The sequence below is a fragment of the Microcaecilia unicolor genome, chromosome 3 (assembly GCF_901765095.1).
Source record: "Microcaecilia unicolor chromosome 3, aMicUni1.1, whole genome shotgun sequence".
Taxonomy (NCBI): domain Eukaryota; kingdom Metazoa; phylum Chordata; class Amphibia; order Gymnophiona; family Siphonopidae; genus Microcaecilia; species Microcaecilia unicolor.
Window position 1 is genome coordinate 367024024 of NC_044033.1, and position 22988 is coordinate 367047011.

Here is a 22988-nt window from a genome sequence, read left to right on the forward strand (position 1 = left end):
TGATACCTTCTTTATTGGACATAACTTAATACATTTCTTGACTAGCTTTCGAAGGTTGCCCTTCTTCGTCAGATCGGAAATAAGCAAATGTGCTAGCTGACAGTGTATATAAGTGAAAACATTCAAGCATTACTATGACAGTCTGACAGGGTGGGAGGATGGGGGTGGGTAGGAGGTATGCATGGGGACATCAAAGCATATTTTAACACCCAACAGAAAGGACTTAACAAGGATCTGGGGTTCCTAGCCCATTATAAACCATAAAGCTGTATGTCTCTGTTGATCACCCCACCCCTCACCTATCCACACCCATCCTGTTAGAATATCAATGATATGCTTTGATGTCCCCATGCATACCTCCTACCCACCCCCATCCTCCCACCCTGTCAGACTGTCATAGTAATGCTTGAATGTTTTCACTTATATACACTGTCAGCTTGCACATTTGCTTATTTCCGATCTGACGAAGAAGGGCAACCTTGGAAAGCTAGTCAAGAAATGTTTTAAGTTATGTCCAATAAAAAAGGTATCATCTTATTTTCTTTTCCATGTTTTATTTTGTTTGATTTCTATTGATAACCTAAAGCGAGAGAACAAGAGCTAGGCTCATAGTCAGGCCCAAGGCACCTGATGCACAAAGAATGCAAGTCCATTACAGAAATCACCCGAATACATTGGGTGCAGCTCTTGAAGCTACTGGGAGTCTTCTGGGACATCAAGATGGCTAAATTAAACTCAATTGTGACTAAAGAAAATAAAGGAAAAATAAAGAACCAGAAAATACTAACTGTGAAACAGAAATAATAGCCGCACAAGAGAGGCAAAAAAGTGAAACAGAGAACACAAAAAAATGTCCTCCCTGTTCCATGGAAAAAACAAGACTGAGGGACGGATGCAAAAATGAATCTTACTTCCTTCCTGGAAAGCTCTCTGGAAGTAATTACCCACAGGACGACTATGCTGGTCACTTTTGTGCTGGAACCAGACCGGAATGCAGTACTAAGGCTTTCCCTGAGACATTTAGATAGCGTGTTTATGGGTTCCAAGGTTAGGATTTTTCCAGATTTATCTAGGCCAACGCAAATGAGACGCAGGGCCTTTTTGGAACTGCGACCCAGAGTTGAGGCCATTAAAGCAAACTTTGTATTACGTTTTCCCTGTATTTGTAATGTGATGTTTGAAGGTAAACAGTTTCAATTTCTGGACCCTAAACAGCTTAAAGATTTCCTAGATGCTAGAAGTGAAGTAAATGTTATATGCCCTCCTACATAACAGGCTGGAGTCTAAACATAGAGGTAGCAACTGTGTATTAATTTAATATTCTTGTAAAATTTTTCCTATCTTGGAACCAATTTTTTCTTTTGTGTGGACAGAAAAAATGTTCTCATTGTTTCCTTATATGTTAAATGAAATGTTTTTCTGTTTATGGAACTAAATGTGAACTGCATGGTCACATTGTATTGTGTATCATTGAAAATATTAAAAAAAAAAAAAAAAAAAAAAAAAAAACAAGACTGAGGGAAGGCACCAGTGCATGCATGGTGGGATTCTGCTAGAAAGTTCTAAGTATTATCACTAGTCAGCAACCCCACTGGGCTCCGTCAGATGACATCACTCATCTGTGAGAATACAATGGCCTGCTTGTCCTTGGAGAACTGTATGTCACATACATAAATGGGAGCCCCCTCCATGCTCCACTCATATACAACCCCACTGCATTTACATGCTATGCAAGCTGCGCATCCTCTTAAAGAATAGCATTTAGGTGCCATGCTGATGCTTCCATAGGTAAATGTACACTTACAAATATAAATGCTAGTATTCTACACATTTATGCGTGCAAAGGGTATGTAAATGTGGGTGCCTAGTTTTTAGAACTGCCCTTCAAACAGAAATTTTCAGTAGCACTATCCAGACAGTGCCAAATGAAGAGCATTCCACCTAACTATAGCTATACAGATTTTAAAAAATATTCTAACAACTGCTTAACTATAAGGAAAGTGGTTGAATATCGCCACTATCTATAGAGTTGACCAGCAGTCACTGCTGTCCACATATACTGAGCACTGCTCGGTATCTGCATAGTAACACAGAACATAAATAAAATATTTAAACTCCATGGCTGGCATTAAAAAAAACACTGCTCACAACATCTGAATACTGACAAAAGGTATTTAACTTATTAACTTATATTTATAAATAAAATATATAGATTTCTTTATATTTAGGTTTCAGAATATAGTAATTATTACACTGCAAAAAGGTTACCTTTTTCCATGATTCAGCAATGGACTCATGCAAGCCGTATGGAATAAGCACATGCAGACCCTCACATGTGTTATACATTTGACGACACACAAAGATGAAAGCTCCCTTTAGAACTGGTAACATTTCAGATTCAGAGAGAACAGCAATATCTTCACTAAGAAGTTTCTTTGTGAACTGGGCAATCATATGCGCACCTATAACACTAAAAGATAGTCGAGTATGAAGTGAAAACTAGATGTTTATTAACAAATATGAAATATTATCCTGCTTAAGTTTTACAAAACCAGTTATGTGATTCTACATGGCAAAGACCATTTTTGTAAAACTCTTTTTACCTTTTTTATAATGAAATGTAATAAGTGAGCTATAAAGGAAATAAATGAAATAAAAATAATATAAAAACATATAACACAACCTGTACTAAATTATTACTGAAAAGATTGTCATAAATTAATAATTCACTGCATTAACAGATATATTACAATGCATCAGTTATTTAATACAAACACAAGTTCTAAACAAGGGAAACAAAAAACTTCTATTCTTCAAAATATGAAAGCACAATAATAAAATAACAGCTGTGGGGCAGATATTCAAAAGAGGCTCCTGACCATTTAAACCGCCTGTCCAGGGCTAACCGGACATATTAAGCAGCAGTTAATTGGACAATGCCGCTGAAAATACTGGTTAACCCTCAAGCTGAAACTGGATATTTTGTGGGCATTCAGAGGGTGGAATCAGCACTTAGCCAGTTAAGTGCCAATATTCAGCACTTAACTAGCTAGGACACCTACACGCAGTTCATCGCAGCTGTTTAAATGCTGAATATCAGGCTTAACCAGCTAAGTTTAAGCCAGCCACATATGCCCGGGTAGTCAATAGTGGAGCCCAGACATGGGCCAGAACTGAATATCTGGGCATAAAGCCAGTGGTGGTCAGGAAAATACCCGCAATGCATGTTCTATTATTACTGGATCCTATAATATTAAAGGTTCTTTTCTATCACAGTATGACTGAATTATTATTATAACTGATTATTTTGTAACTCTGCAAAGTTTAAGTTCCCAAATACAATGCAGCTGTATAGTCTTCTCTGTTGATGCTACCAAGGCATTAAGGGCCCCTTTTACCAAGCTGTGGCAAAAGGGGGCCGGCGCTGGCATCGTCACATGTTTTACACGTGTATTGAGGTCCCCTTTTACTGCAGCTGGTAAAAGGGAAGGTCTCACTTTCCTGCAGAAAATGGCCAAGCGGCAAGTAAAGCACTTGCCGCACGGCCATTTCAGGGTGGAGTCCTTACCGCCACCCATTGAGGTGGCAGTAAAGGCTCCCATGTTAACCCAGCGGTAACCGTGCAGCGCGCGGCACTGCCCGATTACCGCTGGGTACAGTCTGGTGATACAAAAATAAGTGCATTTTGTAGTGCCGGAAATGACGGCACAGTAGGGGTGGGAAGTACCGCCGGGCTGCTGCGGTATCCTGACGGTACTTCCGTTATAGCGAGCAGTAAGCCCTCATTGGGTTTATCGCCATTTAGTAAAAGGAGCCCTTAGTTCAGACTTAATCTATAGAGCCTTTCTTTCCATCCTTCATGTGCATAGCGAGCCTCAGGTGCCATCTTTTGAAAGGTGGAACAACTAGGAATACTGTGTTCTGACTGTGAGCTGTAATACCACCCATCCACACTTCTTGAAGCCACTAGAGGTCTTCTGCATCTGGGACATCAGAAGAAAAAAAGCCAATTCAAAATCAGTCAATTTTAAAAATTATGTCCCATGCCACACCTGTGTCAAAAACTAAGAATACTTTCTATTCTATTGAAAATCCTAAATAGGGAAGCACTAAGGGGCCCTTTTACTAAGCCGCATAAGCCTCTATGTGCGCCCAACACGCGCCAAAATGGAGTTAGCGCCTGGCTACCACGGGGCTCTTGCTGTAATTTCATTTTTGGCACACGTCCGATGCACGCAGCCAAAAAATAATTTTTATTTTTGGACGCACGCCAAGTGGCATTTGACACACATAAGTCATTACCGCACAGTTACCACGTGAGACTTTACTGCTAGGTCAATGGCTGGCAGTAAGGTCTCAGACCCAAAATGGACGTGCGGCAATTTTCATTTTGCCACACCTCCATTTTCGGCAAAAAATTTTAAAAAGGCATTTTTACAGGTGTGCTGAAAAATGGATTTGCGCACGCCCAAAACCCACGCCTACACTACCACGGGTCATTTTTCAGCGCACCTTTGGAAAAGGACCCCTAAGAGAAGGAATCATGAAATCTAGGTGGCCTAACATGAAAAAGAGGGTTTTTTTTTTTTATTATTTACTACCAAGAAAAAATAAAGGAGCCAAAAACTCACAACCAGTGAGCTGCATTAATGAGGATCCATACAATAATGCTGAGGCGGAAAATCCCACACACACATGCTGTACTACTCTAGACAATTTTGAAAGCACCTTTGCTTACATGCATCCAGCTCAGGTCCATTGGACAGCGTTATCCACTTGTTAGGACTGCTTAAGTTCAAAGAACTATAAAAGTCTTACACATTCAATTCAGGTCATGAGACCAATCAGAATGACTCGGTGTCATTGCTTAGCATCAGATACAATGTCTAGTGGAGCTTAATAAAAACAACTGGTTTTATTATCTTGCAGTAGTTGTGTTTCATAGCCAGATTGGTTTCTAATACTTAATTATTCATAATAAACATTATAAAGCACTCCTACCTGTCCCCAGAAGGGTTTATAGTTTCTCCATAAAGAAGAAGAGATAGGCCTCGTTCTATTGAAGCAATCCTTGCCAAAATGTCAGCAATATTTATTAATGTGGTTTCATCACAGTTCACATTCACCTGAGCCATGGAAAAGCAATAAATAATTATAAGTGAAAAAAAATCTGAAGAGGTATTTATCAACAATAACATCTGTAATATAGCTTATTAGGTCTTTTTTGGTGTTGTCCAAAGAATTTTGCACACACGTAAGAACCTAAAACTATTTCTTCTTATTAGGCTATGCCTTTCAAATCCACAATTTTGGTGAAAGAGGAGACACTTCTAAACAATTTTTTAAAAAGTGTCAATAAAAGCCCTTCATTTTGTAACTATATTTTTGCAATAATTAACCCCCATTTACTAAGCCGCGCTAGCGACTGCCATGCGCTAATGAACGGGCTGTGACGGCATTGACGCGCGGCTTAATAAATGGGGTAAATTTGTTGATAAAATTTCTAGAGGTGTAGCAGTGTTAGTGATATAAAGGTGGAAATAACATATAACTTTACAATCTTGCCAGTGATTAAGTAGGTGGCAGCACAAACAAAAACATTTTAAACTGCTGTAGGAATTACCAACTTCAAAACTGTTGTTTGTCTCCATATCCGGTTAGATTTTCATGCTTTACCATAAATGCTACTGAAAAAATAAAAAGTATTCTAGAAGAAACAAATATCTCTCTATATAAAACGCACCTCCAATGTTCTGAAGCCACCACAAGTCCCAACGTTCTAAATGCATGGTGGTGAAACCCAGAATTCGCCCATGAGTGTTTGCCCCCCCTCCCCCCGCGTCAAACGTCATGACGTCGAGGGCGGATCAATGACATCCCAACCAATTGCATCGCGAAACCCTTACTAAGCGACGGTACGTGATATAAGACGCATCGCGGAACAATGAAAACCAGCATCACACAGTTGCTACGCGATGTCAACAGCAACGCTAAAAGGACCAATCACAAAACAAGGCAACGGAACAAGGGAGCAGAAGGAAGAACACAAACCGGGCAATCCCAGAAAAACAGAGAGACGACGAACCTCGCTGGAAGCCGATTCCAATTTGGAAGCCCATGCTTAAGAACAAGCTATGTGCTTTCCCCAGACAAAACGCCATGCTTAAGATTACGGTACAGCATGTGCTTTCCCCTGACAAAACGCCCTACCAGAACACAAAATCGCCATTCAACATCGGAATTACAAAAAACCCAACTGCAAAGAAGTAGCATACAACAAAAACCTGCGAAAAACAAACACTGCAGTCAAGAATACGTCCTTAGCTTTCACATTGTGGGAAGAATGCACCATATAGATATCTCTGCTCTCCACACAAACAACAGACAAGGAGGGCATAGGAAGGAAAGAAAAAAACAGCACATACACATTCACTCTCACCTGGCTATAATGAGCAACTGACCTGCCACTATCACAGGGACTGCTAGCACCTCTCTCTCTCTCTCTCACACACACACGGGACACAGAGGGGATGGAAGACAAGGAAAGAATTGTTGGGTATGGAGGGGGCGGCAGGGGAGATAAGGCAAGAACTGTCTCAAATGTTTGTGCTGTGCTATGTACAATTATAATAAATTTCACTGCTATCTCTTCATTTTCACCCTACCCTTGCACACTCTCTTTCACACAGACACACACACACACACACACTTTCACTGTGTCACACACACACAGACACACATACATATACACACTATCACTCTCTCTAAAACCTTGCTAGCGTCCGTTTCATTTGTTTACGAAACGGGCCTTTTTTTACTAGTATCAATATATTTTCAACTTTAAGATCACTCAAGGACAACACAGTAGGGATAACTTTATAATAGGGCGCTTATAAAAATTCTCAAGCACATAAAGGCAATACACTGTAGACATCTACGTGCTTAAGTAAAATAAACTCCCAGAACCAACTCCAGTATCGCAAAAATGCTCTTGCACAAATTTACACCTGCTCCAAAAAATATATAAATGTATGTGAGTATGTTTGCATACATGTTCATTGCAATGCTAGCCAAATTATCCCACTGGGAATGCCAATGCATAGATAGCCTGTCTAATGCCTAATTTTATTCAATTCTATAACTAGGTACCCTGAGGTTATAGAAACAGAGAAATATGGCAGCAGATTAAAGGCCAAATGGCCCATCCTCCATAACCCTTAACTCCTCCTTTTCCTAAGGGATCCCACATGCTTGTCCCAATCTTTCTTAAACTCTGACACAGTCCTCGTCTCCACAACCTCCACCAGGAGGCCATTCCACGCTTACACTACCCTTTCCGTAAATGAATAGATTCCTCCTAAGCCTATTTCCTTTTAACTTCATCGTATGCCCCCTCATTCCAGAGTTTTCCTTCATTTGAAAAAGGCTCTCTTCTTGTACATTAATGTAAATGTTTCTTTCATATCTCCTCTTTCTCTCTTCTCTTCCAGCATATACATGTTATGTATACCTTGCGCGTGTAAATATGTAGAAAATTGTTTATACCTTAAAATTAAGGGGCCCTTTTACAAAGGCGCGCAGAAAAATTGCCTGCGGTACTGTAAACATATGATTTAGAAGCGCACAGAATCATTTTCAGCGCATCTGTAAAAAATGCCTTTTTAAAATTTTTGCCGAAAATGGACGTGTGGCAAAATGAAAATTGCTGCACATCCATTTTAGGCCTCAGACCTTAACGCCAGCCACTGTGACCTAGTGGTAAGGTCTCACACTATAACCACCAATGGCCTACACGTGTAGAATGTTGATTACCGCCTACGCGCCAGAAAATAAAAATATTTTCCGGCACACTTAGCGGACACGCATCAAAAATGAAATTACCGCAATGGCCACGCGGTAGCCGGGCAGTAACTCAAAATTGACGCACATTGGGCGCACGTAGCTGCCTACGCGGCTTAGTAAAAGGGCCCCTCACTTAACTACTTCACCCAAATTCAAGTCAATAAAGTAGCATACATAACCCCTGCTCCACCATATATATTTTTAAAGCAGGAACTATATATGTTGGGTACACTGTTTAAGCAAAAAACAACAAAAGTGGCCAATGAGTGGCAGAAGATCCTTTTTTCAAAATCAAAACAAACGATCCAAAAAGGACAATGGGTGACTCAATGAATTTGATTTTCTTTTTGAATAAAGGATCTTCTACCACCCATTGACCACTTCAATGTTTTTTGTTTATATCTGAGTATCCCTCGGAGTGAATCTTTGTTTTGTACTGTGGGTATACTTTTAATGCATTTAATTTTTGAGGTTTATACTTCAGACATATGGATGAGATGATTTTATGATCAACAATTCACATTTTTCCTGACTTATCTAAAGCAACACAGAAAAGGAAACTATTCTTTTTCCTCTGGGTGCTAACTTTTATTAAAATTTCCTTGTAATTCTTTATTTTTGTTTTTTGAGTATAAGTTGCAATAGTCATTACTAACTATTTTAAGCTTATTAGGGCTTCCATGTCAGTGAATGTAACCTTGCTTGCTTCTTATTTCAGGGTATGTCGTGCATCACACAGCTCCATTTTACCTTCTTAAATAAAAGCCTCATTTTAGGCATCAAAAAGAGACGGACTTAGCATCAATTGTATAATGGCTTAAGAGTGCACCTAAACCACTTTAGAATATAAGTGTAAGGTGCACCTAAGTGGGCATCATGCAATATGCACAATTGATAGTATTGTATAAGTTGCAGGCATCACTTGGTGCCCATGTGTACAGCTAACTGCTAATAATTGGTGCCAATCATGGGCATAAGCGTTACTATTCTACAAACTAGGCACACTACTGGCACCTATATTTAGGTCAAAAAATTCAAAAGATCTGCTTAGAGCAATAATAATAGAAACTGAACAAAAAAAGCTCTAAGTAGCTCTATAGAGTGACCACATTAATGTCCATATAACAATTAAATTTAAATAAAGAGGCCTCAATGGCCCAGGGTACCAACTCAGTGGACACACCTGATATGGATTTTATCACAGGCCCACAAATCTCTGAAAAAACCTACAGAATAAAGATAATCTGTTGTAAAAAAACAGAGAAATTGTGTTCAAAAAATGTTCATATGTTGGACAAAGTTAATAATGTCGTCAACAATATAGAGACATGGAAATGGCAACTGTAGTACGAAAGGGGAAAAAAAAACCAAATAACTAAACGAGAAGAGCCAGTAGCAAAGAGTCACTTCGGTAACAGTTGGAGTACTTAGCTTCAAATCCCAAGACAAAATTATCGGGAGACGCCTCCATGTACAAAGAAGACAAGCTTATCTATCTCTAAATCACACAGCTTTTCTTGTTTTCTCCCTCTCCTATATTTAGGTACCAGCATACCGAATTGCCTTTGTACTGTTTTAATGCTCTTATAATAAACACTCAACTTTTTTGTTTGCCCTTATATAGCATCCTTTTATCTAAACAAATTTTTGTGTTCCAACTGTTAGGGGGAAAGTTTTCAATGTGAACTACTGGGATTATTTTAGCACAGGGTCTCATTGCATAAAATGGGAGGTTGTGCAAAAATAACGCGACTTGTGGTAAACTAATTCAACTTAACAGTAGCCCATGTTGATAACTTTCCCCCTTATTACAGCAAATTGCCGCGTTAACATGTGCTAATAGCATTAATGCATATTAAAGTCTTTTAAAAGTGTTATTATTAAAAAAGAAATATACAAAAAAAGACTGCAGGTGTTTGACTCTTACACCTAGCAATCACACATTGTATTGAGTTAAATACGGAACCTCTTCCACTTTCTCCGTTCCCCAAACCCCCCCCCCCCCCCCCCAGTTGACCTTCAAAATAATTAAAGAATCAAAAAATAGTAACAAACTATACTCAAAACAAAAATAATCACAAAAATATTCAAATAACAACAAAACAATACTTAAAGCAATCAAATATCAATCAGCAAATAGCAAGCCAGTCAAGTCTTGCTCCGACTGAAATGTTTTTCCCAATCTGGTTGTCAAAGTGGCCAACTGAACTCCAGAAATCAGTCTGATCCATTCTACCCTCACATTAGCTAATTAAACAGAACTGAAGAGAGTTTGGCACAGTAAAATAAAGCAGCAAGCAATAAAGAAAATCAAAACAAAAACAGTCGCAAGCTGGTACATCAATGTGATTAAAAAAAAAACTGGAATCAATAATCTCAATATTAAAGAGAAAACATATTTTACTAGCTCATAAAACAAGTATCCCTTCATCAAATGTTGTATGCCTTAATATTTTATACATTCTGTGTTACAAATTTTATTACATTTGATATAATGAATTTCAACCAAGCAGAAAAACAGAAGATTTCATAAATATAACAACAAAAAGAGCAAAACATTTACAATAGTTTATTAAAATAATAATATTTTACTGACCTGTTTTCCATTTAGTAAAGAGTAAACAGGATGCAGAAGGGCATCTATGACAGCACTAGTGTATAAGCATTCAGAGGCACATTCTTTGCGATCGCAAAGCATCCGTAAAACTTCTATAACAAGACCTGCTGGCGAATAGGTACCTAACACACACAAAGTTTAAGATTACACTCCAAATATTTAAAAAGACAAACAAAAGTAATATTCTTATATGGAAAATAAACTATCATGGCAAACCTAGTCCTGGGGACACACATAGTCAGTCAGGTTTTCAGGATATCTGCAATTAATATATTTGCATGCACTACCTCCATTCTATGCACCTCCCTCTTATTCATATTCATTGTGGGCATTCAGAAAAACTGATTCGCCAGGTGTGTCCCGAGGACTGGGTTGAGAACCCCTGATCTAGTCTAATGTAAAAAATGTCTAGATCTATGTAATAGTGGCTTGAATATTCAAAAAGACTTTGGCTGGCATTGATACTGACTGCATAAGTTTGTCTTTTTTATTTCAGGCTATATATATAAAAGTTATACATACAAGGGGAGATGGGATTAGGATGGTATATAGAAAGTACCTATCAGAAATTCATAATATATCTTATGGAGCTTCAAGGCACCTGGCTACCACAATGATCGAATACACTTATTATTTCAGTGGAGGAAAAACCTCAGAAGAGCCACCTAGCCTGCAATGCTTTTAAGGTACGGGCACGGTTCACAATCATAGGGAACCCCCCCCCCCCCCCCTTACTTCATAGTGTAGTCATTCTTAATACGTGTCCAAAATGTCAATGAAGATCCATAAGATATATTGTGAATTTCTGATAATTCACTTTTGTGTTTGAGTGATAATTTTGCCATATAGAAAGTACCAACACTTAACCATTTAGCAGCAAAATTCAGTTGCTAAACAGGTCTGATATTTCACTACCCTGACGAATCTATCCAGTGCATCTTTTCTAGCAAAAAAGGTGCCGGTACTCAAATGCTAGGCCACCCTTCAAGGGTTGGGTGATCACTGAGGGATCCACCCCACAATAGCCAGGCCCCCTGCAACCAGTCACAGAACCTACGACAAGGCAGAATTGGTGTGTAGAGCCTAAGCTTTTTCATTAAAACTTGGGGTCCTTGGGTCAATTTTAGCAGACAATGGAAAAGGTGCCGGTACTCAGTACCCCCAAGTACCCCCACAAAAAAAGCGCTGTATCTATCTCAAATGAATTAGTGGCAGCATCAGCTACTGCATAATAGCACCACTGAATATACAAATACAATAAAGCATCGGGAATTTATCCAGTCATCGCTACCACTGAATACAAGGCTCAAATTTGACTGATCACCAACATAACTTCCAAGTCTACAAAGTAAACACCTACCCCTGGATTCCATAAATTTGCACACCAAATTTATACCTAGTACGTGAATTTGCACACACAAGTTATAGAATAAGGTTACTTGTACCTGCAACTTAACTAATTGGAGTTAACAGACAATTATTGGTGTTAACCGGCACTAATTGGCACTCATTAGCATTTGTGCACACAACTGCCCTTAGTCACTATTCTAGAAGTTGCACATGCCAATTCCATTGTGTACATCTCTCAAATCACCTCTATTGTTAGCAAGAACAAAACCACCCCCCTTATTGCCTACTCCCCCAATCCATCCTGTAGATCAACATGCACAATAATTAGAAGTACCAAACGACTTTAATAACCTGTTATGAATTCCTCCCGCCCAACCACCTAATCTTGCAAAATCCTCAAAACATGATTATTGTCAAACTCCATCCCCAGTCAAAGAGGAGAAGAATTGTCAGAGGAAGATTTGGGTGAGATAGCAGTGCCAGAAATGGTATTCAAAGCTGATGAGTCAGAGAAACTGAATGAATTCTCTATAAACCTGGAGGATGTTAATGGGGCAGTTCTACAAATTAAAGAGTAGCAAATCTCCTGGACCAGATGGTATTCATTGCAGAGTACTGACAGAACTGAAAAATGAACTTGCAAAGCTATTCTTAGTAATATGTCATTTATACTTAAAATTGAGCAAGATACTGGAAGACTGAAGGGTGGCCAATGTAACGCCAATTTTTTAAAAAGGTTCCAGAGGAGATCTGGGAAATTATGGACTGCTGAGTCTTATGTCGGTACCGGCCAAAATGGTAAAGACTATTATAAAGAACAAAATTACAGAGCATATACAAAAGCATGGATTAATGAGACGTTGAGATCCCATGACACCGGTGGAGGTTTGACTGGGGGCTTTGACAAAAGCAAACCTCTCATGAAGCGAACAACTAAAGGCTGTCCAGAGATAGGCTTACCTTCTACACGGCGATGATAAGCACTGATCGCACTAAAGTGAACTCTTATGGAGTTGGTCTTGAGACCAGACTCTGATAAGTGCAGAAGGTATTCAAGCAGGGTCTCGGTGCATCACCCAAGTCCCCCCCTCGGCACATCAAACACCCCTCTCCCCCCCAGGGCACATCAACCCCCCCTCCACAACCCGGCGCATCAAACCCCCTCGCCACCCGCAGCTGCCTCTGGTACCTCTGCCCTGCACATCTCGCCCTTCTGCTGATTACATTTCCTGTTTACGCAGAGGTTGGGACATGCAGAGGAAAGACTCCAGGACTAGCTGCAGACAGCATGCGCCGATCACTGTCACAGCAAGGATAAAGGTCAGAAGCGCCACAAGCATGAGACGAAGAGGAAGAAAGGGGGACGGGAGAAGTCAGGACAGCTGCCAATTCGCAACAGGCTGCACATGAAAGGAGGGAGGGAGAGAGAACCACAGCATGAGGGACTGAAAGAAAAATGATGCAGGAGGGAGGGGGGAGGGACGACCCTGGAACTGGGTGGGAGGGAGGGAGTGACGACGACACTGGAACTAGGAAGGGAGGGAGGGACCTGGTACTGGGAGGGAGGGAGGGAGAGAGGGGGGCGCAACCCTGGAACTGGGAGGGAGGACCCCAGAACTGGGAGGGAGGGAGAGAGGGGGGAGACCTGGAACAGGGAGGGAGACCTGGAACAGGGAGGGAGGGAGGGGGGGGAACCTGGAACTGGGAGGGGCCCCTGGCACACACTGTCATGCTCACACACACATTCTCTCTCACAGACACACTCGCACCCAGTCTCACTCTCTCTCTGACACACACACACACACTCGCACGTTCACTCTCTCTCTCTCTCACACAGAGTCAGTCTCACACACACTCTCTCAAACATACACAATCCGAGGAAAACTTTGCTAGCACCCATTTCATTTGTGACAGAAACGGGCCTTTTTTACTAGTATATATATATTTTTTTAATCTTGTGAAGAAAAGCAAAAAACAAAAGCGAAGGAAATCTACTCTTCCTGGGCCTGAGAGGAGCAGAAAATGAATGCTGCCGCACCTCAACGTGGAGAAAGAAAAACTGAGAAGTGCTCACGCGACAGGCGGGAAATCAGTCCACGCATGCGCGGTGCACACTGCATGCGCGCCAGAAGACTCTGGAAAAACGTTTAAATATTTTGCTTGCAAAATGCCGATTCCTGGGCCGACGCAGACGTCGACCCACATGTGAGAACAAGCAGCCTGCTTGTCCTCGGGGAAACTACTTTACCACATCACGTATTAATCACTGACAATAAGATGTAAAGGATATCCATATTTTTTTCCTATTTATAGAGCTGTCCTCTTTGCTGGACTTTATCTCTCTATTTCACAGCTTTACCTCAATTTTGCTATCCACCAATGGGGGATTTATACACTTCTAAACTGCAGCTATGATAATTCTAACATCACTGAAAGCATGTCCAAGAAAATGCATTTGAACTAGTGTTGTATCAGGTATTGGTCTATTAAACAAAAATATAGCTGGATCCCAAGGGTTCTCCTGACCCAGCCACCTCTGCATTCAGGCTTCAGCAGTCTTCCAGAATACTCTAACATTTTGACATAGCCACCACACATGCTCCATTGTGCCTCTTTTTCCACAGTGCCTCTAGCAAAGTGAAGACACAGCTGGAAAGCAGGGCAGCAGCCTCACTAGAGGAATTATTATATTACTTTATATCTGTTTCTTGTATGTTAGCCACCACAGACATTATAGCAGAGAAGCCTCCACAAGATTCCACTCCCTTTCCTCATAATGTACCCCTAATTCCACCTTCCATTGTCTCCTATAAGTGAGAGCAATCTTGCCTTTTATGTCTTAGATAGATACTTATAAATTGCAGATATTAAACCCTATTGTGCCCAGTAAGTCCTCACAATTATTTTCCAGGAAGGTTTGCTCTCTGCCCATCTCTGACCCGGAAGTTAACCAGGCACCAGCCAATATTCAGACTGGTGCACGATTAACTCATCGCATAAAGTTATGACAGCTTTTTGCTATCCTGACTTTATGCAGTTACTTACCTGATTAGCGGACTGAATATTATTGCTCTGCTCACAGCCCACCAATAACCTAGCCTTTTAGGGAACGGCCAGTTAGTGAGGATATTTAGTGGCACTAACAGTTACATGCGGTTGACTATCCCCAGTTACCCCCATAAAGCGATTTAAATGGTCAGGAGCCTCTCCTGACTGTTTCAATCATTTTGAAAATCTACCTCTAAATTTATCTACTCTAAAGGCAGTGGAGATCCAGAAAAAATCTAGTTTTACCTTAAAAAAAAAAAAACACATCCTGATTTCGATATCATAGCATCTAGAAATCAGTGCAGTTTCTTCTATAAAACTTCAAGCTGGACAGGACAGGCTACCATTAATCCATTTGTAAACGTGTGTCACTCTTGATTCATCACAATTCATTTTTAATACTAAGAGAAGGCTGGACAGCAAATTCCACATTAATTCTAAACTACCAAATCCTCTCATGAAGGATGTTTTCATTAAGAGTAGATTAAGGTGCTCATTTTCAAAGCACATAGACATACAAAGTCAAATAGTAACCTATGTTACTTTTTAAGTCTATGTGCTTTGAAAATCAGCCTCCCCATATACATCACATGTACAAGAGAATAAACATGGCAAAAGTACATTTCAAAAGTAGAATAATACAAAATGCCTGAATCATCATATAAACATCAAATTTGAGAAGTTTTAACAATATTTTTCATGTAAACTGCATAGTTGCAGTCACTTTGTAAAAATATACTTTAGCATGAATGTTTATTTAAAATTTGCCATTAAAGAGCCTGTGCAATATAGAACCATGAAAAGCAGCTCATTAGTGCCAAAAAGACAATGGACATGGAATAATGTCTCAGAAGCTCATTATTGCAAAATAATAATTACACAATTTGTATAGCAACAGCTAATATTTTTTGAACTCCAGGTGTCCCCCTAGAAGTTTCTGCACCCTGATGGACAAGTAGCCCCACAATCCCTCATCTCAGCGCTGATCCAAGTCTAAAATATCAAGAAGAAACATTGCCAAACATTTGCCCCTCTAGGCCATTACATAACAAAATGTAATTTCCATCATTCATAATGTATTGTAAGCCACTTTGAGCCCGCAAAAAGGTGGGAAAATGTGGGATACAAATGCAATAAATAAATAAATAAATAAATAAAACATCAAGAAATCCCATTCACTTGGGACTAAGACTCACCGATGGAGTCTGAGGGATTTGGAAGGGGGAGCAGGAGCAATCACTACTTACTACTGCTCCAGCATCAGGAATGTTCCAAGCTGGAAACACACCCTGTGCAACAAACCCCTTAGCGCTTCCATCCTACCCACTATCTCTTAGCAAAGCAAGGGAGGCAATGGACAGGGTGCAATTTTGGTGATCAACCTCCTATTCACCTTGTGTGGGCACACATACTTCACTATAGCCCTGCCTAGAACCTCCCTCTCTCAAAATGACTGCCCCCAACCCTAGCAGTAATAGCACAAGACATCATTTTGATAGTGGAAGCTGTCACTTTAGGATCAACTGGCAACAGCTCTTGCACCCTACCAATGCCCCTTGGACCACCTGGTTAGTATCCTGGAGCATGGGTGGGGAAGAGGCTGAGGAAAGGGACAGACCTCAGATCTATTTATATAAGGGGCAGGGCTTAAAGGGGAAGGGTCTTAGAGGGAACATTTTTTTTTTACATCTCAACCTTTCATCGGGGCAGGAGCTACTGGTCCACAGGGGCCTCCATTTAAATAGCAGCTGCCACCGCATGAAGCACCTGTTTTTGGTTTGTCTAGTTTAATTTCTTTTTTTTTTTTGCATTTCTCTAATGCTGCTATAGCCAAGAATGTGGAAATTTCCTGGCCATAGCAATGTGCAACAAATTTCCCAAATAAAGCCATGAACATATGTGCATCCCACAAATAAATTTCACAAAAATGGGTACTAGTTAATCAGGAAACAACCAGCTCTCCTGACTGAAAAACAAAAATTGAAATCATCTTAAAATATAGCTTCATGATCATATCCATATCCTGAAGGAACATAAACATCACTAGCAGAATAGCTCTGTTTCTTTCTTCCATAGTAGATTGCTTCAACAGTACTGTTACAACAGACTATCTGGTGAAGGCAGTACACCTACTCTATTTTATCCCATACCAACTCTTCCTCTTCCCGGCAAATAATAAATTCTGCTGATAGAATCCCAGCCTCTGGAAGCTGCAATCCCTCCATCTGGGTGTTTCTTGATCTAACTAAGCAAACACAAATATGTGAAAATCTGTTTCTGTCTCTGTGCCACCAGGCCTGCTCTTTTGTGCTCTTATATTTTATGCTATCCTTGTAAATGTATTATTAAGGAACCCTTTTTCTAAAATGGATATTAGCATGCGCTAAGTGCTAAGAAGCCCATTATATACCTATGGGCTTCTTAGCATTCTGCACACGCTAAGCTTTAGAAAAAGGGCCCTAAAGTATGTAAATACAAGTCTTCTTTGGCCAGAACAATTAAAGGCTTTTCTTAATAAAAAAATGTTTTCTAGTACAGCAGAATTGGGATCAATGGGACGAGCATTTAAAGCATCAGGATGTTTCATGTAATGCCTTTGAATGTAATAATTTTCTTCTTTCTACGACCTGTGATCATTTTCTTTTCTTTTTCTGCCGCACTCATATGATTAGGGACTAACATAGCATGAAGTTGTAAAACGTCTTACTATTTACTTTATGCATGTGTTTTCTTTTTTACATAAGATGTCAGCTCCATGATTAGATTTGAAGACAAACAAAAACTAAGCCACATTTATTTTCAAAATGTGACCCAAATTAACTAATCCAAAATTGAACATTGGCATAATTTAATCCAGATGTATATAAAATGTAGTTGTGAAAACAATATAAATTAGATTACTTATTAGGTGCTGCTGCTGATATGCAAAACAGCCGATGACGATGGAGCTCACAATCTCAAATAGAGTCTTTCCTGGAATCATCTTTACAAAAAATAAATGCATATTTCTGTTCAACTATTGATATAATAAAAAATGCATTATGCAGTGGGAAACATTACCTGAATGTGCTACCTGTGTCTCCTTTGCACAGCTTGAATATATAATACGAGTAAACAGCACCACCAGGTCAGTTAGGGATATCCATTCTATGAAATTCACAACAAAAATAAGTGTTGCAATTAAAAGTACAACCAATGAGGGCATACAAATTTGCAATTAGGTCACATAAACATGAGCAATACTAACATTCAGTCTATAGCTCAAGATCAGTATATTCAAGATCAACAGGAATGCTATAACATAGTAACATAGTAGATGACGGCAGAAAAAGACCTGCACTGTCCATTCAGTCTGCCCAACAAGATAACTCATATGTGCTACTTTTGTGTATACCCTACTTTGATTTGCACCTGTGCTCTTCAGGGCACAGACCGTATAAGTCTGTCCAGCACTATCCCTGCCTCCCAACCACCAGTCCCGCTTCCCACCACCGGCTCTGGCACAGACCGTATAAGTCTGCCCAGCACTATCCCCGCCTCCCAATCACCAGTCCCGCCTCCCGATCTTGACTAAGCTCCTGAGGATCCATTCCTTCGGCACAGGATTCCTTTATGCTTATCCCACGCATGTTTGAATTCCGTTACCGTTTTCATTTCCACCACCTCCCGCGGGAGGGCATTCCAAGCATCCACTACTCTCTCCGTGAAAAAATACTTCCTGACATTTTTCTTGAGTCTGCTATATTATGTACAACAAACCTAATATAACATGGCTCAATATAGCACAAGACAGCTAAGTTACTCGCCTGTAGCAGGTGTTCTCAGAGGACAGGAATGAGTATTCTCACCGATGGGTGACGTCATCTGTGCAGGAAGAGCTCCCCAGCGTTCTTTCCAGAAGAGTTTGAAAGCAGACTACTGTACGTGCACGTGCTTTCCTACCTGCCATCATCATGCAGGACAGATCAGTCTAACACAATAGATAACAGAATACAGCTCCAATGTGAGGTGAGCAGGGCAGTGAGAATACTCATCCTCGGACAACATTACTACTACTACTTATCATTTGTATAGCGCTACTAGATGTACGTAGCGCTGTACACTTGAACATGAAGAGACAGTCCCTGCTCGACAGAGCCTACAATCTAATTAGGACAGACAAACAGGACAAACAAGAGATAAGGGAATATTAAGGTGAGGATGATAAAATAAGGGTTCTGGACAAGTGAATAAGGGTTAGGAGTTAAAATCAGCATCAAAAAGGTGGGCTTTTAGCTAGAATTGAAGACGGCCAGAGATGGAGCTTGACGTACCTGCTCAGGAAGTCTATTCCAGGCATATGGTGCAGCAAGATAAAGGGAACGGAGTCTGGAGTTAGCGGTGGAGGAGAAGGGTGCAGATAAGAGAGATTTACCCAGTGAACGGATGAGTAACTTCGCTTTTACCAAGGGCAAGCAGCATGTAATCTTCCTACTGATGGGAATCCCGAAAAAAGGAATGCAACTTAGGCTTGCAACAGGCATGTAGACAAATTAACTATCCAATAACATTTTTTTTCATTTTCTTTCATTCTTTTTTTTTTAATAGACAGCCTGGAACAGAAAACAAACAGGCTTTGTGGGGGAGAAGGGAAAGGCTGGACTCTAGATCCCAAATAAATTTTGAAGGACTGTCTGACCAAACCAGATCTTGTGTTTGGAGTCTTGCTCTAGGCAGAAGTGAGATGTGAATGTGCAGATTTCCTCTACAGAGGCTGACCTGAAGTGGGACTACTGACACATTGTGAGCCGTGACATGATGCTCCAGTGTCTGCCCAGCCTGAGCATAAGTAAAGGAAATGCATTTTGAGTTCAAGAACTGATGGCAGCCCCCATCCTGTTGAAATCAAAAGAAATAAAAAGTGGGATGGGTTTTCTATGGGCTTTAGTCCACTCCAGATAGAAGACCAAGGCTCTCTTGAAGTTCAAAGTGTGAAGTGCACTTTAGCTTTGGGAAAAATGTTGGTAGAACAATGGATTGATTAAGGTGCAATTAATTTAGGACACAACCTTAAGAAGGAATTTAGGATACATGTGCAAAACTGCTCTTTAAGATGAATCAGTTACTAAAGCCTATAGCTCACTGACCCTGTCTGCTGAGGTGACTACCACCAAGAGGAGCACCTTACAGGTCAGGTATTTCAGATGGTGGATATCAAGTAGCTCAAAGGGAGTTTTAATTAGATGCATAAGAACAATGTTAAGATCACATGACAAGATGGGAGGCTTCATTAGAAGACCCTCATGAACTGAACAAATGAAAGCTGAGCAGAGATGGGCTTACCCTCCACACCAGGGTTGATAATCTCCAACTGCACTGAGGTGAACCCTTAAGTAGTTAGTTTTGAGACCCAACTCTGAGAAGAGTAGAAGGTATTCGAGCAGATTTTGCATAAGGCAGGAAAATGGATCTAGGGCCTTGCCCTCGCACCAGACGGCAAACTTCATCCATTTACAATCATATGACCTCCTAGTAGAATCTCTCCTGGAAGCTAACAGGACCCGAGAGATGCTGTCTGGTAAGTTCAAGGAGTCCATTTCTAACTTCTTAACATCCAAGCCCTAAGGGCTGGGAACTAAAAGTTAGTTTGTTGACACAAATGAAACTGCCAGGTACCCTCCAAATGCATCAAAAGTGAACTCATGACTCTGGGAGAGAAGGTGAAGCATATAGGTGTGCAGGTGGTGTTCTCATCAATCCTCCCTGTGGAAGGCAATGGCCAAGGCAGAGAACCTCGCTTCCTAGAGATAAATGCACAGCTATATGGATGATGTCATCAAAAGTGTTTCAGCTTCCTGGACCAAGAGATGATTTTCCAAGGGTGGCCGAGTAGAGATGGCGTCCATCTATCAAAAAAGAGAAGCATCTTCAGTAGCAGACTGGCTAACCCACTGAAGCAGGCTTTAAACTAGAATCGTAGGGGCTGGGTGATCAAAGCCCCCAGGTCAGTAGAACATTAAGTATCTCTACAAAAACGGGAACGAGGGGCAACATCAGCAAAGCAATGCATACTAATGCCCATAGCATGGTAAATAAGATTCTGAATCTAGAAGTTGTGATGGAAGAGGCTGATTTGGATTTTAGTAGCAGTGACAGAGACATGGATCACACAGAACCATAACAGGGACATAGTTATAATAGGCTAGAATATGTTCAGGAAAGTCAGGGTAGTAAGAAAGATAATATAAAAGTGACAATTTCAGGATTTACGGGGTAAAGAAGAGACACTGAGTCAATCTGGAAAGAGGGAATGGAAAATGTATTTACATTGGTGTGATATATAGGCTTCCTTTACAGGCAGAAGGAGTGTACAGATTTAATTGAAGACATTCAAAATATAGCTGTGAAAGGGGACATACTACTAATAGGTAATTTTAATATGCAAGATGCTGATTGGGGTGTCCCTTTTATGAGGTCTTCTAGAAGTAGGGAGATCCTGGATTCTCTACAGGGAGAACTGTTTCAACAGTTAGTAATGGAGCCCACACAGAATGGGGACTTAATGGACTTATTGTTTATAAATAAGGAGAATGTTTTTGATGTTATAGTGTGTGATCACCTGGCATCCAGAGATCACTAGATGGTGTGGTTTAATACTAAGACAGGTGTGGAGAGGGTTCATTCTAAAGTAAAGGTTTTAGACTTCAAACTAACTTTGTTGACACGGGGGATTACCTCAAAGAGTTGTTAGCTGGATGGCGACATCTGGAAGAAGTAAGAAAGCTGTGGCCAAAAATGAATGGAGCTATTTTAAGGAAAATGAACCTTTTAGTAAGGGAAGTAAATAAAAGGAAAAGAAAGCCGCTTTGGTTCTCAAAAGTAGTAGCTGAGAAATAAGGAAAAAAGATAGCCTTTCTAATCTACAAGAGATCGCAGAAAGAGGAAGACAGGTGTCTTGTCTGAAGAGAAGGTGAGCCCTTAGGTCCCGCAAGGCCCCGAAGGACCTCAGAGGACAGCCGTGCAACCCCAAGTCTTCACCCGCGGCGACCGCCGTTCACCGAGGGTTGAGCCCTCAGCTGCAGGCGGCCAACGGGACTTCCGGAACCGCAGGGTTGACGAACTGACCCAATACTGGAACCAGGAGCCCGGAGGGCAGGAGGAAAACAAAGGAGTCCAAAACAGGCAACAGGTCAGGGCAGGCAGCTCACAGCGTAATCAAAACAGGCAATAGGTCAGGGAAGGCAGCTAGCAGAGAAATCCAAAAACAATGCAAAGGTCAAAACCAGAAGAACAAGGAAAACGAACTGAATGCTGGAACACACAGAGACTGGCCTCGGGAAACAGAACCTGAAGCAATGTCCTATCTCAGGCCTGCTCCTTAAATACTGTCCGTAATCAACCACCCAGCCCCAGCTGACGTGGCCGGCCAATCAGAACCCGGTTACTGACAAAATCTTTCTGACTGGCTCTCTCCGACCTCCCAGGCGGGACTACAGCACCGGCCTCCCAATCCAACTCCTCAGAGGCGGAGCTTCGGGTTCCCGCGCCCGAAAGCGAAGGAGACGCCGGCCATAGCGTCTCGGCGCCATTCTCCCCACTGGCGCGAGTACGGACCCCATAGCCGGCGATCGAGAGCCCGGCAGCCGCGATCGCCGGCACATGGCCTGGGCCCCGGACTGGGCGGCTATCGCCGCGGCGAACCCCAGCTCTCCGCCGCGGCCTCAAGAAGGCCGGCCATCGCCGCGATGGACACCGGCTCCTGCTTCCAGCAGAGGAGCAGCCGGAGGGAGCGACGGATGTGACAACAGGTGACAATATCTGAAAAAACTAAGAGAAAATGGTAAAGCTGTCAAGAAAGCAAAGATGCAGATGGAAGAAAAAATAGCCGATACAGTAAAATGGCCAAACAGAACATTTTTTTTTTAGATATGTTAGAAATAAAAGGAAGTGCAAAAGTGGTATTGAGAGACTCAAAGGTGTAGGGGAGGAATATGTAGAAGTTGATAAGGATAAGGTGGAACTGCTTATCAAATATTTCTGTTCTGTGTTCACAGATGAAGGGCCAGGATTACGATGACAGAAGACAAACATAAACAGGAATGGAAGTGTCATAGCCCATGAATGATTTTCAGAGGAATGTGTTCATGAGGAG

General features: G+C 41.1%; 1 protein-coding gene across 3 annotated transcripts in view; it reads right to left on the minus strand.

Annotated features, from left to right (window-relative positions):
- TBC1D32 (TBC1 domain family member 32) overlaps positions 1-22988 on the minus strand; it is a 327052-nt gene that overhangs the window by 212726 nt on the left and 91338 nt on the right. For all 3 annotated transcript variants that reach the window (XM_030198562.1, XM_030198561.1, XM_030198563.1), the window contains exons 14-17: positions 17918-18004; positions 10439-10581; positions 5002-5126; positions 2269-2470 (exon numbers count right to left, since the gene is read on the minus strand). In XM_030198562.1, the coding sequence (XP_030054422.1) occupies positions 2269-2470; positions 5002-5126; positions 10439-10581; positions 17918-18004 (557 nt within the window). The remainder of the gene's footprint in view (positions 1-2268; positions 2471-5001; positions 5127-10438; positions 10582-17917; positions 18005-22988) is intronic.